This window comes from Argiope bruennichi, chromosome 8 (assembly GCF_947563725.1).
Source record: "Argiope bruennichi chromosome 8, qqArgBrue1.1, whole genome shotgun sequence".
In the NCBI taxonomy this organism is placed as follows: Eukaryota; Metazoa; Arthropoda; class Arachnida; order Araneae; family Araneidae; genus Argiope; species Argiope bruennichi.
Genome location: NC_079158.1, coordinates 85,118,516 through 85,138,991, shown reverse-complemented (window position 1 = coordinate 85,138,991; position 20,476 = coordinate 85,118,516). Strand labels below are relative to the sequence as shown.

The following is a 20,476-nucleotide window of genomic DNA, read 5'->3' as shown; positions in this document are numbered from 1 at the left end:
AAGATTGAAATCAAATTTAATTAATTAATTAAAACATTTTACTAATGCATATTTAGCTTTTCATTTTGAAAAGTAAATATACAATTCCATGATAATAATTTCTTATATAAAACTCTAACTCTTTCTATCTAATCTATGACAAGTTCTAATTAGTTTGAAAATAGATTTATGTCCTATCAGATTGTTTTCTCATGCAGGTGACCACTAAATCCATTATTATGGATGAAAGAGAGAGTATGTTGTAACATCAAAAAAGAATTTTAAAAAAATTCTTCTAAACGTCGGTTAAATACAAGAATATTTATGATATTTGGTCTCATGTCTCATTAAACAAAAAACAATTACCATACTTGTTTCCATGTCAAAATCCTCAATTTCAGAAGAAATCTAAAAATTCACTCTGAATCAAGCAACTAAGCTTCATTACCTATTCTTCAAATTTAACTATTCAAATGTGGCCATTATTCAAATCGCGATGATGTTTACAAGCTTGTATTTCTTTTTAAAAGTAGTACATTAGCGTAATTGCATGTGAAATATAAAATCCCTTTTCCAATTAAATAAAAATGTAGAATGTTTTAAATAATTTTAGTTACTAAAGAATAATATTTTATGACAAACAGTCGAAAGACTGTTTGTCCTAAAATATTTTTCTTTGGAAACTTTAGGGTAAGTTTAGATATATCAGTAGCTCCATTTTCCAGCAACCCGCAAAAAATTTTGGGAAAAGTCACATAATTTTATGAAATAACTAATTCAAAATTTCAGCTAACATATAGCTCACCAAATTTCCACACCATACGAAAAGGAGGAAACATTACCAACAATACCAAACTGAATGCATATCACGTTCAAATAAACAGCGAATACTTAATAAAAACTGGAACTCTGGTCACTCTCTGTATATATATGTTAGGAGTTAAGTGTCTGAATAAGATAAACTTTTTTTCCGATTTATTTCATTCAAAGAGGTATAATTTGTAGAAGAAAAAATAATCATAAATAACTATTTTGTCTACATCGCGACAAAAGGACAAAAGATACAGACATTTTTTCCTTCAGTGATTTTACTATGAGATTTTGATAGAGATTTCTTTGACACGTTTCGATTTAGGAAAAGGTGTCTTAAAATGAAAATGACAAATAATAAATGAAAATGATAAATTAACCCTAATGATAAGCATTAGGGTTCATTTATCCCTTCACTCGGAGCGTGAGAAAATGATGAATGCAGCAGTTTTATAGAGTGTGTGTAGAACTATTTGGAAATGGATAAGGAAATAAAAGACATTTTTAAATTAAGTTTCCATGGGCAAAATTAAAATAAAAATGAAAAAATAATTAGGATTCAAAATTAGATTTTAAAATATTATAACGCATTTGTTTTCATAAAAAATAAAATTTGAAATTTAAAATAATTTTGACATATCATTCAACATTTTTTAAAAAATTTTTAGCTAATGAGTTCATTTGAACTAAGAAAATCAGACATTAACCTCCAGATCTCACCATACTGCGGAAGGAAATGTATATATTCAAAGAATAATCAAGTAGGATTCGCCATCTTCTAACACTTTCTAAAAGTGAATTTCGAATCTCACTTTCTGCATTAACTTCTCTCAGGCGTTCAGAAGTTTTAACAATTTTTATAACTCAATGAAAGACCACTTTAAAAGAGCTCACAGATATATTCGTGATTTGAAGCTTGCATCTTGATTTCCTGGTTCACTTTTATCCAAATTCCTTTTAAGCGCACTTTTCAATAAGTCATTCTGTTAGAGCTATTATTAAGTTCTCACGTTAGAATAAATCGCTACTCTTAAAATGTCATTCCAAAGCGGAGATTGAATATCAGGCTTTCGATTTTCATGAATTTGAATTCAATGTCATTACTCAAAGAATTCAATGTCATTACTCAAAGAATGATATGTAAATTACTGGAATTTAAATGCCTTTTTAATTCAAAATGAGAACTTCTCACGATCTAATGCAAAATAAACAGACTTCCATTATGTCTTAATGCTTGTCCTTTAGTTGAGAAAATAACTCCGGGCATATTTGCACTTTTGGAAAATTACGTGTCTTATTTTTTTTAAATTTATCGTCAATCGATTTCTAAATCAATAATTTTAATCCCATATCTTTAGAATGAGTTATAGCATTTTATGATGGTCGTAAAATTTATTTTTAAAATAAAAATGGATGTTTGCGTAACAAGCGTTTGTTATATAAGAGTCGCTTATTAAATTTGTATTCAATTTCTTGTCTAATTAATTTCCATTATACTTAAATTTAATTCACTTTCAGTTAATATATTCATCCTTTATTGTATGAGGCCTTTCTAATTAAGGAACTTTAAATATAATATGATGCTAAATAAAAAGAAGGATTGTGGATGATTACAAATGTTCTATAAACGAAGTTATTAATCGTTCTGATATACGCAAAGAAATGAAAATAATTTTATAGACGGTTTATATTGTTTTACGGTTTAAGACTGCCTTTTAATTGATAAATAACTAATCTTTTTTAACAATAGACGAAAAGCTAAAGATTATTTTACGTTAAAAACTAAAATTCCATTTTTTTGTTGTTGTTGTTGGTTTAACAGCAAAAAATAAAAATAAAAATATTTTAACGTCTTTTTAAACTTTTGCCGTGTGAGAAGAACAAATTCTTGTCAGTAAGACGGTAGAGAAGCTACATTTCTTTTTTCAATAGAAAATGAAAAAAAAAAAAAATTAGTCTTCCAGCTCCCTGCTTTTGCTCTATTTCTTTTTATACCTTCAGAAAGGGCGAAATTATAATTTTGAAAATAAATGGCAAAACATCCAACTGTTTAAACTTTCTTATAAAGTAATATAAATATTCAATTTTCAGCAGCTGAATTTTTAAAAATTACTTAGCTCAAAATCTGTTTGTTATAACGAGGAGATTATTTGTTTCTCCGGACATATGGGATATAATTTAATAATTAAACTTCCATCATCATCATTTCTTATTTCTTTGAGCTGAACATTCTATGATTGAGCAAAGAGATTTACTCTAAGCAACATATCACACCTTGTGCAAATCTAAACAAAATTAACCTAATTATGTTCACCAGATAAGAAGAAAATAAGGAATCCGAACTAAAGCTCTTTTAAAACATATATTTTTTTACTCTTAAAATAACCGTTAATAATACGAATATTACAAATCAACATATTGTTCGAACATAACTCATCTATCATGTTTTGGCATAAATATGAGGGCCTACAAGCAATCTTTAGCTTCATATTTTTATATGGACTGTAAAAGTGCTTTATTAGAAAAAAATAATTCCCTCTTAAGAGTTAGTGCCGATAATTTAGTCGGCGAATTTTCAAGATTTCATTTCCCTTGAGGAACTAATGTATACCTCCCTTTCATTCATCTGTATTCCCAATGGTATACAGCTGAAAATACGAAATTAAAACAGAGGAAGCCAAGAACAGTAGAGAATGTGAATCTTATGTTACAATGCCGTAAATGAGAAAATTATTATCCTGTTTCTATTCTGGATTTTTATTTTTGAAGAGTAATTAGATTTTTCCTCGTTTTATCAAATGATATAAATTAAAGGAATTCATAAGTAAAATATACCAATCATACTGAAATATTAAATATATATATATATATATATATATATATATATATATATATATATATATATATATATATATATATATATATATATATATATATATATATATATATATATATATATATATATATATATATATATATATATATATATATATATATATATATAAAACTGAATATATAATAAATATAAAACTGAAAATATAAAATATACTGATTGTCATAACTAAAATATACTAATTTTCTTATTTAACAATTTATCTACTAAAAAAAGTATGAATTTTTCCCATAAGATTTCTATAAAAATTCCTAGATTTAGAATCTTTTAACTGCAAAAATAAATAATTAATTATGTTTAAAAATACATTACTCGTAATTTGGGATTTTTTTATCTGATTAAATTTTAAAGATAATATTCTCACAAATAATTTTTAAAGACTAATATATCATGCAGTTTAATTATTGTAATTTGATATTATGATGGAAATTAATCATATTTAAATAAGCAATGTTTTAACAAACTCTTACTTTTTGAAAAAATATTTAAACATGAGTATAGATTTTTGTATATTCTATTTCAATTATAGCCTATAAGTTCCAGAGATACTGAGTTAAACTTTTTGGGTCAGTAATCAAAGAATGGAGATACAATTCATCAAAAGAACTTTCGCTTTGATTTTAAATATATCGTCTCTTTAAAATATCCGTAAGATAACTTTGCATTGATGTTCTGGAAAGGTGACCTTGCTGAACTGTTACCCTTGTCATTCAACTGAGGTTTGAAATTTCACCATACATTGCATCTCCAATACCTCAATTAACTCGAAACTATCAATTAATTTTATAGATCATTTACCCGCTCTTCCAAGAATATGCTACCTTCCTTATTATTTTTTAACATTTCCATTGCTAAAGCTCGGAATAAGATAGTCTATAGGAACCGTAAGGCATAAACACTTTACACTGCTTTTTCACATTCCGTTTCAGAACTTGGATTTTAGCGTATGGCCATTTGCTTTCTTTTACATTTTTTTTAACATGCGGCGATGTTTTCGTTATGGCATGGTGCAAAACGGACAACTAAAATGGCTGTATAATTTAATTATGATTTAACATCTCATCATGCTTTGGAAATGTTCAAATAAGAATTTGATCTGAAATTTTAAAAAGTAAACATCAATGATATAATAGTTTTAACTCTTGCATGGAAAAGTCAAAAGATAATATTAGAACTATCATTGAATTACATTTGACACACAACCTGGATAAAATATACACCAAATTATGTTGAAACAAAATTGGTTGCAACAGCAGATTGTTTCGAAAACTATCACATCCAGAAGTAAGACAAAGCACGCATATGAAAATGTATGTAAACAAAAATTAAAATTTCATACGGAGAGTTTTTTTTTTTAATTTGGTATAGCACTGTTTTTCTTATTTACTAGACTCAGCTTTAAAAAAACGACTATAAATAAGCATTTGAAATGTGAAACCTCATATTTCAAAACATATATATATATATGTTCTGATTAAGCATTTTATATAGCAGTATTTTTTTAATAATCCAGGCCAACATATAAAAGTTTATATTTTAATTTTAGCTAAGCACCGCAATTATAATATGTGCACGTTATGAGAAGTCTTAATGTTACCATTCTAGAGAAAAGAATTCAATTTTATGCTATGAAGGATACCTCGAACGATCACTAATTTACTTACATTCTCACATATTCCTAATTTCAATTATAGGGATTTTGTTTAAGTGGAAAAAGAAGGCGAACCATATCATTAAAATGATTTAAATATCTTCAACATTTAAAAAAATACAGAAAAATTACGACACTAGACATTTTTTCACTCTCCAGAAATATCAATCAAGTTTGTTCCGAATGGTTCTGCCGGCGTCCAGGCATAGGGGTAGCGCGCATTCCCCGTGATCTGGGCGTCTGGGGTCGAGTCCCGGTTTGGGCATGGTTGTTCTTAATATGTTCTGTCTGTGAGATGTGTGAATGTGCCCCCCTGTAAAAAGGAGTTGTGCAAGCGGATGTGATGCGTGAGTAGCTAAGACGTATTCTTGGCCCTAGTTGGCGCTACTAAAACAAGAGGCGCCCTCTTGGCTTAAAATCGCTGACCTCGTCAGAGAGCTTGTCCATGGCAAGTGGCGTTATAAACAACAACAACAACCGAATGGTTCTTATTCAGGTCCTTACTTGCAAATTACACCGGAAATAGAAACTTTTTGGATATCAGTTATGGTCAAATCTTCAGGAAACTGGTTATATCAATAAATAATATACTGGGAACTATTTTTTTTATTAAATGCAAAACATGTATAAATAAAAGAGAAAAATAAAAAGTGTTGACTCAAGAATTTTAATGCGGACATTCAAATATTATATAAGAAAATTTTAAAAAAAATTAAATTTAAAAGGAATTTTTCTGAGTTTCTCTCCACTAACTAAGCAGAGCATTCACGTAATGTTTCAGCCAAATCCAACTAGAAAGGATTAGTTGGACTTTTAAGAATTATTTAAATACAATTTACTTAAAACTGACATTAAAATCACCAAAGCAAATGAAACCCATCCATTCGCAATTTTGAATGACCATTTCCCAGAACATCTCCAAGAGGAAAAACTCCAGAATTTAAAGAATTTCGCAGAAAAATAAAAATAGAATAGAAGAACAAGCATTTTATATAGAAATGCATTCAAAAATTATTTTTAAATCTATATGAAATAAGAAAAAATTCTTAAGACTTAATAAGAAATTATTAAAATGCTTCTTTTTCTTTATTTTTTGAAATCGGTGCAATTTTTCACCAGAAATAAGAATGAAAATTAGTCATTATTAAAAAATTAAATACTAATTTAATTGTATTTTCATGTTCATTAGAAATGTTTATTAATAAAATTTCACAAATGAAATGGAAAACTCATTTCTTTTTTGCACAAACTATTTCTATATTTTTAAAAACTTTATTTATTACTAAAATGATTTTTTAATCAATTTTAATAATTAATTCATGGTTTTCAAAATGTAGACGAATTCTCCTATACTGATTGAAGAAGTTTTATTTAAACAAATCGTGAAATGCTGAATGCACTAAAATGAAAAACTAGAAATTTTAAAATCTTAAACACGTTTCCTTATACTAATTAATAAATTATAAAATCAAAGTAAACATTTTCTTTTCAAGTTGCTACGTATTCTATTTATAGTTTATTAATTTTTTCCTCATCAATAATTTACTTAATTATGCGTTAAGATTTTACAATTCAAGAGGCAGATTTAAATTTTTGTCATGATAATTAATTAGTTTTCATTATGTTTAGAATTAAAAATAACTGTTCAAACAATTTAGAGAACAAATATTTTAATTACTCTGATCTTACAAATAATTAGAGATATAAGAAGGCTTCCTTTCTTCTTTATTTTCTTTAATTCTTTTAAGAATAGGTATTCATTTTCCTTTTTAATCTTTCAAATAATTTTAATATTTGTACTTAAATTTTACTCCAAAAATATGCAACAAACTATAATAATCTTTTATTTATGTAAACATTTTATTTTTTACTACGTTTAAACTATTTAAAATCTCAACTTGAAAATTACTAGATTAGCATGTTTTTCAACTTTAAGATTGCATCAAATAGTTGATACAATGCGATTTATCAGAAAAGTTTCAAAAATAGAATATAAATTCTATTTTATTGTTTATTCAAGAGTTATTTTGAAATAAGTTATAATTATTATATTCTTTATATACACTTAAATTATATATTATACATAAATGATATTAATTCTTTTTGATGTGTAAACATAAACAAATGATTAGTTATAAAAATAGTTTAATAATAAGTTATCCATGAAAGGATGTTTTCTTATTACAATTAATCATCTCTCGTTTTAAAAAAATGTTTGGAAACGATTTGTGAAAAAATATTTCACTTAAATGATTTTAAAATAAAATATTACAGCCGATAATTGTTTAAAAAAAACTGTGTAATAATTTTATTTTCGTGTTTATGCCGAAAAAAAATTTATATTTTGGAAGTAATTTTGTTTCTATCAGTTTTTATAGAGGAGTAAAAACTGTACCAAATACGGAAATATTTATTTTTTTATATCAATTTAAATTTTTTGTAATATGCTTTTCGAATTCGACATTATATTTAATTCATAAAACCTGTTTTTGTTTTAGGCAGAAACTACAGAATTGTGTTGTAAGAGAAAGACTAAATTTGCTTCAATAGTTGAAACCAATTAAATAAATGCATTATATTTATTAAATTGTGTACCTTAAATGTTAAAACATATTGTAATTTGCTTAATTCGAAAGAAACTAAAGTAAATAAATGCTTTCAAAATGAATTTGATATTTTTCGTAAGTATTCTGACGTTTCAAATATAAAATATATCGTCTAGTTCATGCGAATCTATTTCCTTATATATTTTATAAGTAATTTTATTATTTTGTTAATATACCTAAATAAAATATGTATAAGTGATATAGATTCACCAAACGAATTCCAGTGACTTAATTTTCTTCAGTGATTTGTTAGACTGTTAAGATTATTCTTTACTAGCCGCCTTTGGCGACCAGCCGGTTCGCCAATCTTAATGTTCGTTAAAATTTTAATAATTAAATATTTTATGCAATTCCAACTTTAATAGATTCTTCAGCAAAATATTTTAAAACTTCAAATTTTGATTATCATATAATTCATTCATAATATTATAAAGGCCTTCAGTCATAACGTAATATGTATCTCTCTCATTTTCTGTTAGCATCCGTAGAATTTATGCTTTAAATTAAAGTGGAAAGAATTTATCTTCAATTAATATAATAATATTTTTTACTGAAACAAAGCATTTTTTTATAATCTGAATTACTGAAAATAGAGTCACTCAGCGTTTAAACTTTATGGGCACTAAAGAATATCTTTTTAAATTTATGTAATATCTCAAGAGTTGGTCAACAAAATTTTCTTCGATTCATTATGAGCAGATCGATTCATTAACAATGTTTAAATTTAAATGCATCAAACACTAAGAAAATAAAACGAATCGTTTAAAATAAACGGTTGAAAACAGGTTTTAAAAAAACTACTTAAAAAACGATGTACTTAAAACTATAAGCATATACAAAAAATATATAACTAACATAAATACAATTTACTTACAAAAGCATGCAACTAACCCAAAAATAATTTAAATCATCCGTTGATAACGTTGTCATGGCAACAATCAGAACAGAATGCGCATGCGTGAATTTTCTTCTAACGCAAATACGTGTTTTTTTCTACGCCAGTTGGGGTACCGCTATGCGGATTAGAAATTTTTAATTTCCTTCATTCTGTTTTATTTTAATTCAAAAGTACTTCAAAATGAATCTGAAAGATTGAGTCATTAACAATGTTTAATTTTAAATGCATCAAACATTAAGAAAATAAACAGAACCGATTGAAATAATCCGCCGAAAAATTTTAACCCTAGCCTCATTACTGTTGGGAGAAAAAAAAAAACTGAAGCCTTTCTCGTTTGGCGCTGGGGATAATGGAAGATTTTTTTGGCGGAAAAGTTGGCGGTGGGGAAAATGGAAGATTTTTTTGGCGGGAAAGTTAGTTTTTAATTAATAATTAAAATTCTAATTAAAAATTCGAAAAAAGAAACCCCAGGTGCACATTCCCAACCTCCAAGGTATACATGTACCAAATTTGGTAGCTGTATGTCAAACGGTCTGGCCTGTAGAGCGCCAACACACACACACACACACACACACATTGAGCTTTATTATAAGTATAGATAAGTAATGTTATAATCCTTCTATCAAAACTCAGAAAGAATACTACTAAGTGCTGGTAAAAATATTATATGGAGAACATAAAATGTTACTTCTATAATTTCAAAAATTCTGGAATACATCTGATTATTTAAAACATATTTTAAGGAGATTTAATACTGTTATCATAACTATTTCTTAATTAAAATGCGCATCTGTTATTTAAATAATAATATAATTTTATCAATCTTGAAAATTTAAAAAAAAAAAAAAAAAAAAAAAAAAAAACATGATACAAACTTGCTTTTGTATTCCAGATTTTCTTTATCCATCTTATATTATTATAAAACTTTTCAAAATAATATATATAAGAAAAATATACTAGATTTAAAGTTCCTCCGCCAACTGCTGTGTTTGATAATGAAAAATAGTATGGCAAATTTAGATTGATTAGATCATCTGCTTCCAAGAATTAGAAATTACATTCCATTATTAATAAACCAAAATCTTTCTGCATCGATTACCTCACATCTACAGAACTCATAAAGAAATTGATTAAATGAATGAATTTAACTGTTATCCGATTAAAAATTCAGAGAATAATATTACGGGTTTTAAACAGCAAACTGCTTTAAACATCAGATATCTCTCTGCTTCAGAATTCAAATTTGTTTCTTCTCCTTCACACTAAAAGACATTAAAAATGAAAGATTAAAGAGATTAAATATTCTCGCAATAAATTTATGCCTTGATTTTCCATGAACTTTTACATTTACATTCTAACCTAAAACATCCAACATTTTGTGTTTTTCTGTGCTTTATTACATTTTAGATTTAATCATGAATGAGACGTTAGAGTAGGCAATATATTATCAAAATTGAAGACAGCTATAAACTATTTCATTCGTCCTAGCTTATCAGTCCTTTAATTCCTTCATCACTAGTTTCGCCATGTTATGAAATATTTTCATCAATTAAAACGTGATATTATGTCTAGTGAGATGCAATGTTTTTATTTCTATCTGCAAATAAACTCTAAATTACTTTAATATGTATCTGTACATTTTAATATTTATCTTATTAACGTATTAGACGTAGTTTCTTTATACTCGAATACTTTATACATTGAATTTCTTTATACTTTTATTTTATATGATTTTTTAATTAAAAAAACTCGTTTCAATCTGAGGCTTTCAGGTTGCTGTATTGAGTAAGAATTTTTAAAATATTCTTTTTAGAACATCCTTCAAAATACTTATATCTGTTTTAGTTGAAAGTCATATTTTGAAATATGATATGTTCAATTGTAATGTTGTTTTGGTCTAAATTCCTTGTGAATTATAATTATAAAAACGAATTCCTGTATTTGCATTTTAATTCCCTCTTAAAAAAAGAAAAGAAATCGTCAATAACAAATGATTTATTAATGTTATCATTAGAAACGTCCATAAAGTTCTGGAAGAAAATGCACATTCTTATACAAATTGAAACACTTCGTAAATGTATTTGAAAATAAGTTAAATTTTCATGTTTAAATATGTTATTTGTTATCACCAATTTCTTTTCCTTTATTTAAAAACCATTGAATATTGTAACAACAATTTTACATATAAACAGAAATATTGGATAATTTATGACTGGAGTATATATTTTGCGCAAACACCTTTAAAATAATAATTTACCGTCTCCTTAAGATGCAGAAAGATAATTCAGATTTTTTTTAAAAAAATAATATGTTGAATAAAATTCAAATTACTTAGGTAAGCTTACATCGTGTATTTGAAACAAACATTTTCTTGTGCATATCGAGAGAATAAAGTTTTATGTTTTGAAACCAATTTAGCCTGATGCTCATTTTATTCTAGAAAGAAGGTTCGAAAATATTTACAAACCTGACGCATGCTATTTTTACTTCTACAACAAAAAATAGATTTTTTCTTTTAATATATTGAATTTTAGCATTTCAAATATTTTTCAAATAATAACGTAATAGATTTACAAAAAAGAAGATATTAAGCGTGAGCATTTAATTAAACGTTTATTCATGAAATAACTTTATAAACAGGATAGGAAACGTTATCAACTGAGAATTTAGAATCTATCGCGTGTTGATGAAGCAGCTTTTTTCCGCATAATGAGCATTATTTTTAATTCGTAAATGGTTTACATGTTGTCTGTTAATCTAAACTCATCCAATGCTTTTTTTTGGTCTAACATTTAAAACATTTATAATGCTTTTTTATATAAATTTCCCTTATGAGAGGTAAAATTAAAGAATAAAAGTGTCGAAACGAGCAAATGCTTTTTTTTATTTCTTTTTTTCAATTTTGACAAAAAATTAGAAAATAATTTGACATTCTTTTCTTCAGGGGAAAATTGACTGTAAAACGGATTAACGCATCTAGGCTTTAAGCTTTAACTTTTTTATCCAAAGTGCAATTCATCATTATAGATCATTCGACTTTGTAAAATTGTTTTCAAAGAAAATGGAAATAAGTAAGAACAAATTGCTATTTATTAGCTTTGAGAATACTTGAACTGGTTTTAAAAAAATCTTCCAAATCTACTAATATTATTAAGATTTTGTAGTGTTCATGGATACAATTTTATGATCAATTTTTCAAATAATCAGCATACATTCATCTTTGTACCAAGAGAGTACGGATTTCTTCAAGTTCACTTATCACTTCATATGATATGAATATAAATGATTATAAATCCTTCGATTTCATAAGCTGAAAGCAATATTGACTAGTTATCTGAGATTTCTAATAAAATAAGATAAAAAGGGGTTTATATATATTCCATTAGGAAATGCTTAACTTGCAAATGCTTACTATTTACCAAGAAGTATTCGGACACCCACGCAAATGAGGATATATGCGGTCCTGATCCACGTCACGCTTTCTGTACTTAAATATTGAGTAAGAAAGAGCAATGGATCAGTCGCATAGAAGATGCCACTAGATTCAAAATTGTGTGACTTCGAGAAAAGTGTAATTGTCGGATATTATAGAAGCGTCCGATCATTAAGGAACATATATAGTGAGTTAAATGTTCCAAAATCGACAGTGGTTTTTGTGACTCTGGAATGTGAATGGTGATTGTTGGAATGTGCATCTACCTAGCAGACCCAATATACTTTGAGATACAGACCGCCGAGAGCTGTTAGAGAAATTCGGAAAACCCGCACGAAACCGATGACCCACATAGGAGTAGGAGCTCTAACCAGCATCTGGGACTTATATTTCGATAAATACCATTCGCAAGGAAGCTAATTTGCTTGGTTCCCTTGGTCGTATTGTCACCCATAAACTTTTGATTAAAAAATTCAAGCTCGCTATTCGGTTGAGATGGTACAGTAAAAGTAGAAATTGGATTGTAGATGAGTGGGAACGGTTCACCGGAGTGATGAATCAAAGTTCAATGTCTACCAGTAAGATGGCAGAGACTGGGTTTGGCGTATGTATGGAGGATGCCTTTTGCTAGAATGCATCGGTCCTACTTTAAAGTTTTGGTGGAGCTAGATTTATGGTCTGTTGATATTTCTCATGGTATGGACTGAGACCTTAAATCCCGATTCCTGGCAAGCTCAACGCCAGCTCCTACTCCACTATATTTGATAGTAAAGTACTTCCTCCTCTGTGGCAATTTTACGGGTTTGATCATTGTTATTCCCAAGATGACAACGCCACTCGTCCTATTGCCAGATCCACCAATGGGTATAATGAAAATGGGGTGAACTGAATGGACTGGCTTGCCAGAATCTAGACTTGAATCCTCTAGAAAACCTTGGGACGATTAGGATCTCTGAATTAAGGGTTGTAGCAACCGTTCAAAATCAGTAAAACAACTTGCATGTCTGCTCCAAGCCGGAGTGTGGAAAAATACCACTGTCCATAATCAAATAACTTGTGGAAAGCATGCCACAAAGGATTAAGGATGTAATTGCTTCAGGTGGAGGCTCTACCAATTATTCAATATGAATAAATTGTGTTTATCTTTTTTATCACAGGTGCCCAATTACTTATAGGTTGATAGTGTATATGGATATGCGAAAATAGATTTCACCTATTTATGATAGAATGTACAAATAATTAAATAAAGCTGTAAATAGGAGTGTAACGATATCTTTTCATGTAATTTCAATCTTATTAAAAAACAATTTTCTTAAATTACCCCATGTTAACTTCATTCTAATACGTTCACATATTTCCTGATCTCTGTCCCAATTTTTATAAAATAATTTGTAACACGCGTTTAGAAAATTTCTGACTGCGTATACCACGAGGTTTCCCATGCTGTGAGACAAGGGTTACATCCTGAAAATCTATGCATGTTTTTCGAAGATACTAATATTTCCATGCCTATGTTGACAAACATCAAAGAAATCCCTATAAAAATATCATAATAAAATTACGGTACATACAAATCTCTCTCTCTATTGGTCTAAAAATTTTACCAAAGATGTTATGTTATATATATATATTTCAGTATCAGGGAAGGTTCGTTTCAAGATTTCAACCAGTGCATTTTAAATAGATAATATAAACTAAATTTATTAGTGATTTAAGAAATCTAATCATATAATGTATAAATATAATCTTCAAAATAATTTTTTTAAAAGAATTTTATTTTTAGAGCTGACTTTTACTTAGGCCACTTCACTATTGTTGAAGGTTGCTATTGTTATTCTTTTCTTGATGCAAATATTAATAATTTTGTCAGGTAAAATGATTTTATTGAAAATACTTTGCTCAAATATTTCAGTAGTATAAAAAAATTTAAAAAAAATCACTTTCTGAATAAGAATAATTATGGAATCCACTGTTCAGTATGCCCTAAGTATGATAAATGAAGTTTGGAAACAAAATGACACTTTTAGTAATTTTGAAGGGAAAATATCAGGTGTTTAATTTAACTTTAAATACAGCATATACGACGAATTTTTACCATTATGTCATACAGAATATGCTTACATATTTTAATAAATAATGGAAACTTAAAGCGATGCTATTTCAGTTGATTCAGTATTTCAGTTTGAAAAGTCAGAAAAAGATGAAGTAATGAGGAAATAAAGTAAATAGCTGCCCAGATAAAATATGATAAATGAGACTATTACCGAGGAAAAATATCAATTTATCTTTCGTTTAGTGGCACAAATAATAAAATTTTATTTCACAACTTAAGGCACTGATTTGGAAAAAAAAATTAAGAACAAGAGAAGAACTTGTAAACCTTTAAAATATTTTTAAATATTTGAAAATTAGAGATAATTTTCCAAAACTTTATGCATAATTCTGTACTCTAAAACTTTATTTTATTAAAAAAAAACAAAATGAATGAAATGAATAAATAATAAAATAATGAAATGAATAAAGTAATAAAATGAATAAAGTAATAAAATGAATAAAGTAATAAAATGAATAATGAAATAATAAAATTAATGAAAATATAAAATCACAAATTAAATTTTAAGAAATAGACTAACTCAAAAGTTGTAATCGGCGAAATTGTTGAAAGGAAGTGAGTTTAATTTTAGTATCATGAATCTTAATCAACAATAACTTTATTCTATGTGAAAATGAGAAGCTGAACTAGTAACAAAGCATTTTAACCAATCACAGTAACAGTTGTAGGTTGTTAAAATTCCTTGAAAAAAAACATTCGCCTGTGAAATGCTTTAATAAAATAATCTATTTGTCTTTTAAGTATGAAAATAATTAATATTGTGAAGTATTTTAAAGGATGGATATATAATTAATATCTATGATTTAGGCTTCACTTTTACACAAAGTGACATCTTTTTTATCAAATGAATTCATGTATCTTTAGAAAAGTGTTTTCTAAGAAAATTTTAATAAATCTTAAGAAAAAGATTTATGTTTTCACATTGATAATTATTCCTTATTATGAAAATTTAGCAAGTATATTTCTGTAAAAAAAATATAAAATTTGAGGCACCCTTTAGAATATAAAAAAAATTTTACTCATCATATATTAGATATTTTTTTTTCAGTTTCTTCAACAAAGTAGGTTTTGAATCGAAATCAAGCTTCATTTTAGAAATCAATGAAGATATCCTAAATTTTTTATCTTTTTTTTTTCCTATCACTTTTATAATTCTGAGATTGAAATAATTTTTTTTTTAAATAACAATAATATGTAACAAAATTCTGACTTTAGGATCGTAATTTTTTTGTAATTTAAAAATTATGTTATTGATTTAAATATCAATATAATATTTTTAATATACATTGAAAAGCTATTTTAATATGGGAAACGGCATTACATACACACGCGCGCGCGAGCGCACACACACACATTGTTAATTGAATAACAGTCATCAAATATCAGCTGCAATTAAATTTATTTTCTGGAATGATTCGCCATTTCTATAAATGTTAAATTCCTTTGTCATCAAATGTCATTTAATTGCAGATTTTGTTCGTAGGTATATTCATAATTTTTGAGGATATAGAAATTTTAAATATTAGAATATGCATAAAAGCAATTATAATTAGTTTAATCCTTTATTCATTTTTTTCGCAATTTACATCAGTGTAAACACGGATGTCACGATAGACATTCTCATTCAGGTCAATATGACAAATAATTTTAACCTCATGAGAAATCCTTTTATATATATTTTACCGCTAGCACTTTGTTTGAAGAATGAAAAAAACCATAAGTTTTATGAAACTACACGCTTTGAAAACAGAATTCCCTTATACTGGCAAGAAGATCCTTAAAATACACCACGCATATAGAAAAAGTAATAAAGGAAAACAGTTTGCAGAGAAATAAATCTTACCTGTTGCGAAAACCAGCAGAAGCGTGAAGAGAGTATTCCACAGAAGATTCATTTTATTTGAAAAGTTTCTGCCAACCAATATTTGTCTCGGTTTAAAAAAAAAAGAAGTGACTTTGACAAACACTTCGAAACAAACACTGAAATCCACTTAGATCGTGTAGCATCTGATAAAAAAAGGCAGGCAATTTTTTTCTAGAATAGAAGATAGTTTGAGGAGGGAAAAATTACACTTTTCTTCCTCACGCTCAGATGGAGAAATAGAATTTTTTTTCTCTAATGTTGGAAAAAATATTGGTCAAATATATGAATCCGCCAGAGCTAGAGGCTCTAAAATAATAGCAATCATATTTGGGGTATCATATGTCAAGACGGTGAATTTTTACATTGCTGGGGTGATTTTTCGTTATTTTATTTGCTTCTTTGGATTTTCTTATTAGTTTTTTTTTCCTTGGTAGTTACTTCTACAGTCATGCGTTCAGATGTGACCCAGTGAATCGTACGTCAATGACAACTTGGTGACATTTCTGTTATTGTGCCGCAAATGATATATTGTATTTATTCGTAAGTTTCAGGAAATAGAGTTTCTTTAAGAAAGTTTTATCGTTCTGGTCCACTTGCAAACATCATTTTTCATTGAGACAGCTTGTGGTAAAGAATTGGAATTTCTTCGCAGCTCGAAGGACTCTAGTTAAAAAGGGTTATACTTATCATCATGCATGAACAATTGTTATTTATTCACTGCAACTGTTTATTGATGATATTTTTTCCCTTAAAATTGAATAATACACTTTCATGAAAGTATAAGTTTTGTTTCTAGTCTTCGGAAATCGATTATCTCTCCTCTCAAAGTAGTTTATTGGAAAGTAAAAATTAATACATATCTGATAAACTTTCAGAATCAAAACTTTTTTATTCTTTACTTTTAAATAACATCAAAGACAAATTAATATGAATATCATTTATAGAAAACCATCTATAAATTTTCTTAATTTTTCTGGTCAAAGGCCCGTAATCGAATTTCAATATTTTTTCTCATTTTAAATTCTTTTTTCATCTTCTTAAAATCATAAAAATGATATGAATTAAATACACTGTATAATCTCTGAAGAGTTTTAAGCATATCCTACTGCTCCATTTTATTCAAACATTTTATAAAATGTAAGAAAAAATGGCATGTCAACATAAAACTTTTGCATAACTTTCCTATTAATAGGGGATCCACGTGGTAATACAGTCAGGAAATATTAAGACAAATATTAAGCGTCTAGATATATATCTAATGTCTTGAAATATCCATAAAACTCATATAAGTTCCAAACTGTCCTCTTAAAAGTTGCTCAAAGTTTTAACAATACTTTTTTAACTGCAAAGGCATTGTTTCAAGATATTTCAGAAATGCGATAAATATTTTGGACAGCCAAATTTCGTATCTAACGCCGGTCTTGTGAAAACATACCATATCACATCACGAACTATTTCCAAGTGCGATAAAAACTGTTGCATGATATTTTAAAGCACTAAACTTCTGGAAAAATCAATTTTTCCGCATAAAGTTCTAGGCAGAAATACGCGATTAAAAGTTCATGAAAGCTCGCGTGTGGTCCGTAAGCCACGTTCAAAATCTAGCGTGCTAGGTCCACGGGGCAAATGTGCCAGCCGCGTGTAGTATAAGCTCAGTGGAACGCTCGAAACATAACTACCTTACGCAACAGACAACGGCTGACTGAGAACTTCGAAATTTCCACCGCCGGTTCAATAAAGAAGTGGGCTTCAACGTCACCAAAACGGGACATGCGCACAAATGATTAAGGGGCAGGCATGGGGGATAGATAACCTTCTAGTCTCCCGGAATTCGGTGTCGTATTAAGTTGAGATTTCTATCCCAGATCCTCGTCTTGTCAAACTAAATATTCCTGAGGTAAATGGTCTCCCTCTGGGCAGATTAAAGTGAGGAGATGCCACGAGTACCTCGCAATGACTCTGGTGGGGATTATGCCGAGTTCGGGAGACAAGACGCAAAAGAAGAAAAAGGGAAGAGGCAACAGAGTGTTGTAAAAATGATTTATGCACCAGTTAGCAAAGGGAAAACATTCTGAGTTAGTTTCCTTTTCTGCTGCTCAGCTGTATTAATCTAAATAAATTTAGAAGATTAGTCGTAATGAAACGTGGGTTGGAAGTCAAGTGAATTTAACTACTCAGTTATATTATATTAGTTTTAATTATATGGCAGAAAACGCTACATTTTAGTTTGCAATCTGATTAAAAATTAAAATAGCGATGAATCTCAGTGAATTAAATTATAGTTTTTGAAATTGAATCCAGCACATCTGAAAATATTTCTCAAGTGTTTTTCCATTCGAAGATTTTTTACTTCACGTCTCCCATTTGGAATATTATAACAAGTGTTACTGATATATTTTATTCCATGCAGTTTATTTTAGATTAGGCATGCTTTAATATTACCCGAAAAAAAAGAAGTAACTTTTATCAAAAGCTAATTGCGCTGTCCGTAAAAGAAATCATTCATGACATGGCAATTAGTAGATATAGGAAGAAGAAGAGTGATAACACTAGATTAACCAAATAATTCTCAACTATTGAATTCTACTGTCAACTGTGGTATGTGAAAGTTTGGTGAAGATTGGAATTTTCGATGATGATCGCACATTCAGAAAAACAATTATTTTGCATTAGTTCACACAATATTATTAATATTTACAAAGTTACATTTTAGCACCTAACCTATAAAGAAAGTTTTAATATGTTCTTTTTTTTTTCGTGTCTGATTTCAAAGCTGTAATAGTAAAACGGGTCATAAATACATATTGTAAAAATGAATTGTTTAAATTTTACGTTGAATTAAAAAAAATGCAAAATGTGCATATAACAACCGTTTTTAGATAACCCCATTTAAATTAATTTTCAAGTCCGAATATAAAGTCAGGATTGCAAAATGACAACAAAATAAAGGTAACCACAAAAAATGTGAATTTGAATCAGAATGCTCAATGTTTTGATTTTGAGAGTTTCCTTATTAATAAATATCTTAATGGTGTTGATGATCAGCAAAAAGATACATGTTTACATTTAATACTATGTAATGGTATTCATTTCTTTGGAGTAGTGCTTTGTATAATTCTTTGCCTATAACTTCGTTAAAAAATTCAAGAAAAATGTATTCGATCTTCTTATACAATAAAAATATTTATTAACAGTTAGTTATTAATATTATATTAATGATAAATATTAACCACAAATTCAATCTATTACATTCACTTCAAAATCACAAATAATTAGACTTTGTGTTTCAAACAGAAAATAACGTGCATTTACGAATGAAACTGAATAATGAGATTATTGAAACTCAATGGATTTCATCGAAAAACTAAAAATAAATGTAAATTTATAATTATTATAGATTTAATTTTAAAATTATCATTAAAGTAACAAATGCATTCACCATTTTAGTAGATTAAAGCAAATATTATCAGTGATGTGAAGTTTTCTGTAGGATATTTACTCACAAGTTAGGAAGTTAAAGCAGCGCCAGTGAATATTTCCCCGAACTTTAAAAGTTTTCTGCCTTAGATAAAAGGTTTTAATGAAATTTGAATTGTATTCAATGATATTGTTTCTGTAAGGGGGAGATAATGCAAACATCCAAACTACATAAGTCCATGAGAGTGGATTTTATAATTTCATTTCTAGGGAATAAAGCTGAAATTGTATTGGTTACAGACATGTGAAAGTTGAAAATAAATTCAATAATTTATTTATAAATCAATGCATGGGTGATTTTATTCCGTTCATAGTTAAGAAATTTTCTGAAAATATTATATTAACTTTCAAGGAAAAACGTTCCAGTCAATGGGAAAAGCTTTCTTTTAATAATAATAAATACTTGATAATTGGCAAACATTTTAGAAATTGAAATGCTTTGGATTGAAGTTTTAGGAACATTTAATTGCTGTGCTAAAGTTTGCTCTAAAATCTTGTTTTTTTTTTATTCTTGTTTCTATCATTATGCTGTATTCCTATGATTCTTATTATATTATGCTGTATATTTTTCTACAAATTTTAACACAGATTTAGATTTTATCTAGGAAATGTCTCGCATTGATCAATATATAGGAAAAATGAAAGTATAATGATATTAAAAAAAATAGCATTTTTAAAGAAATGCATTTAAAAAATTATCGAATTTCTTTTTCTGTATATATGCGCGCTTTCTGGGCTTTTTTTATCAAAAA

At 27.7% G+C, this 20,476-nt stretch overlaps 1 protein-coding gene across 1 annotated transcript in view; it reads right to left on the bottom strand.

The window, feature by feature from the left end:
- The window catches only part of LOC129981637 (cell adhesion molecule Dscam2-like), a 506,908-nt gene extending 489,810 nt beyond the window's left edge, over positions 1-17,098 (bottom strand). The window contains exon 1 of the mRNA XM_056092554.1: positions 16,227-17,098. Within this exon, the coding sequence (XP_055948529.1) occupies positions 16,227-16,278 (52 nt within the window). The 5' untranslated portion in view covers positions 16,279-17,098. The remainder of the gene's footprint in view (positions 1-16,226) is intronic.
- Positions 17,099-20,476: the final 3,378 nt, after the last annotated feature.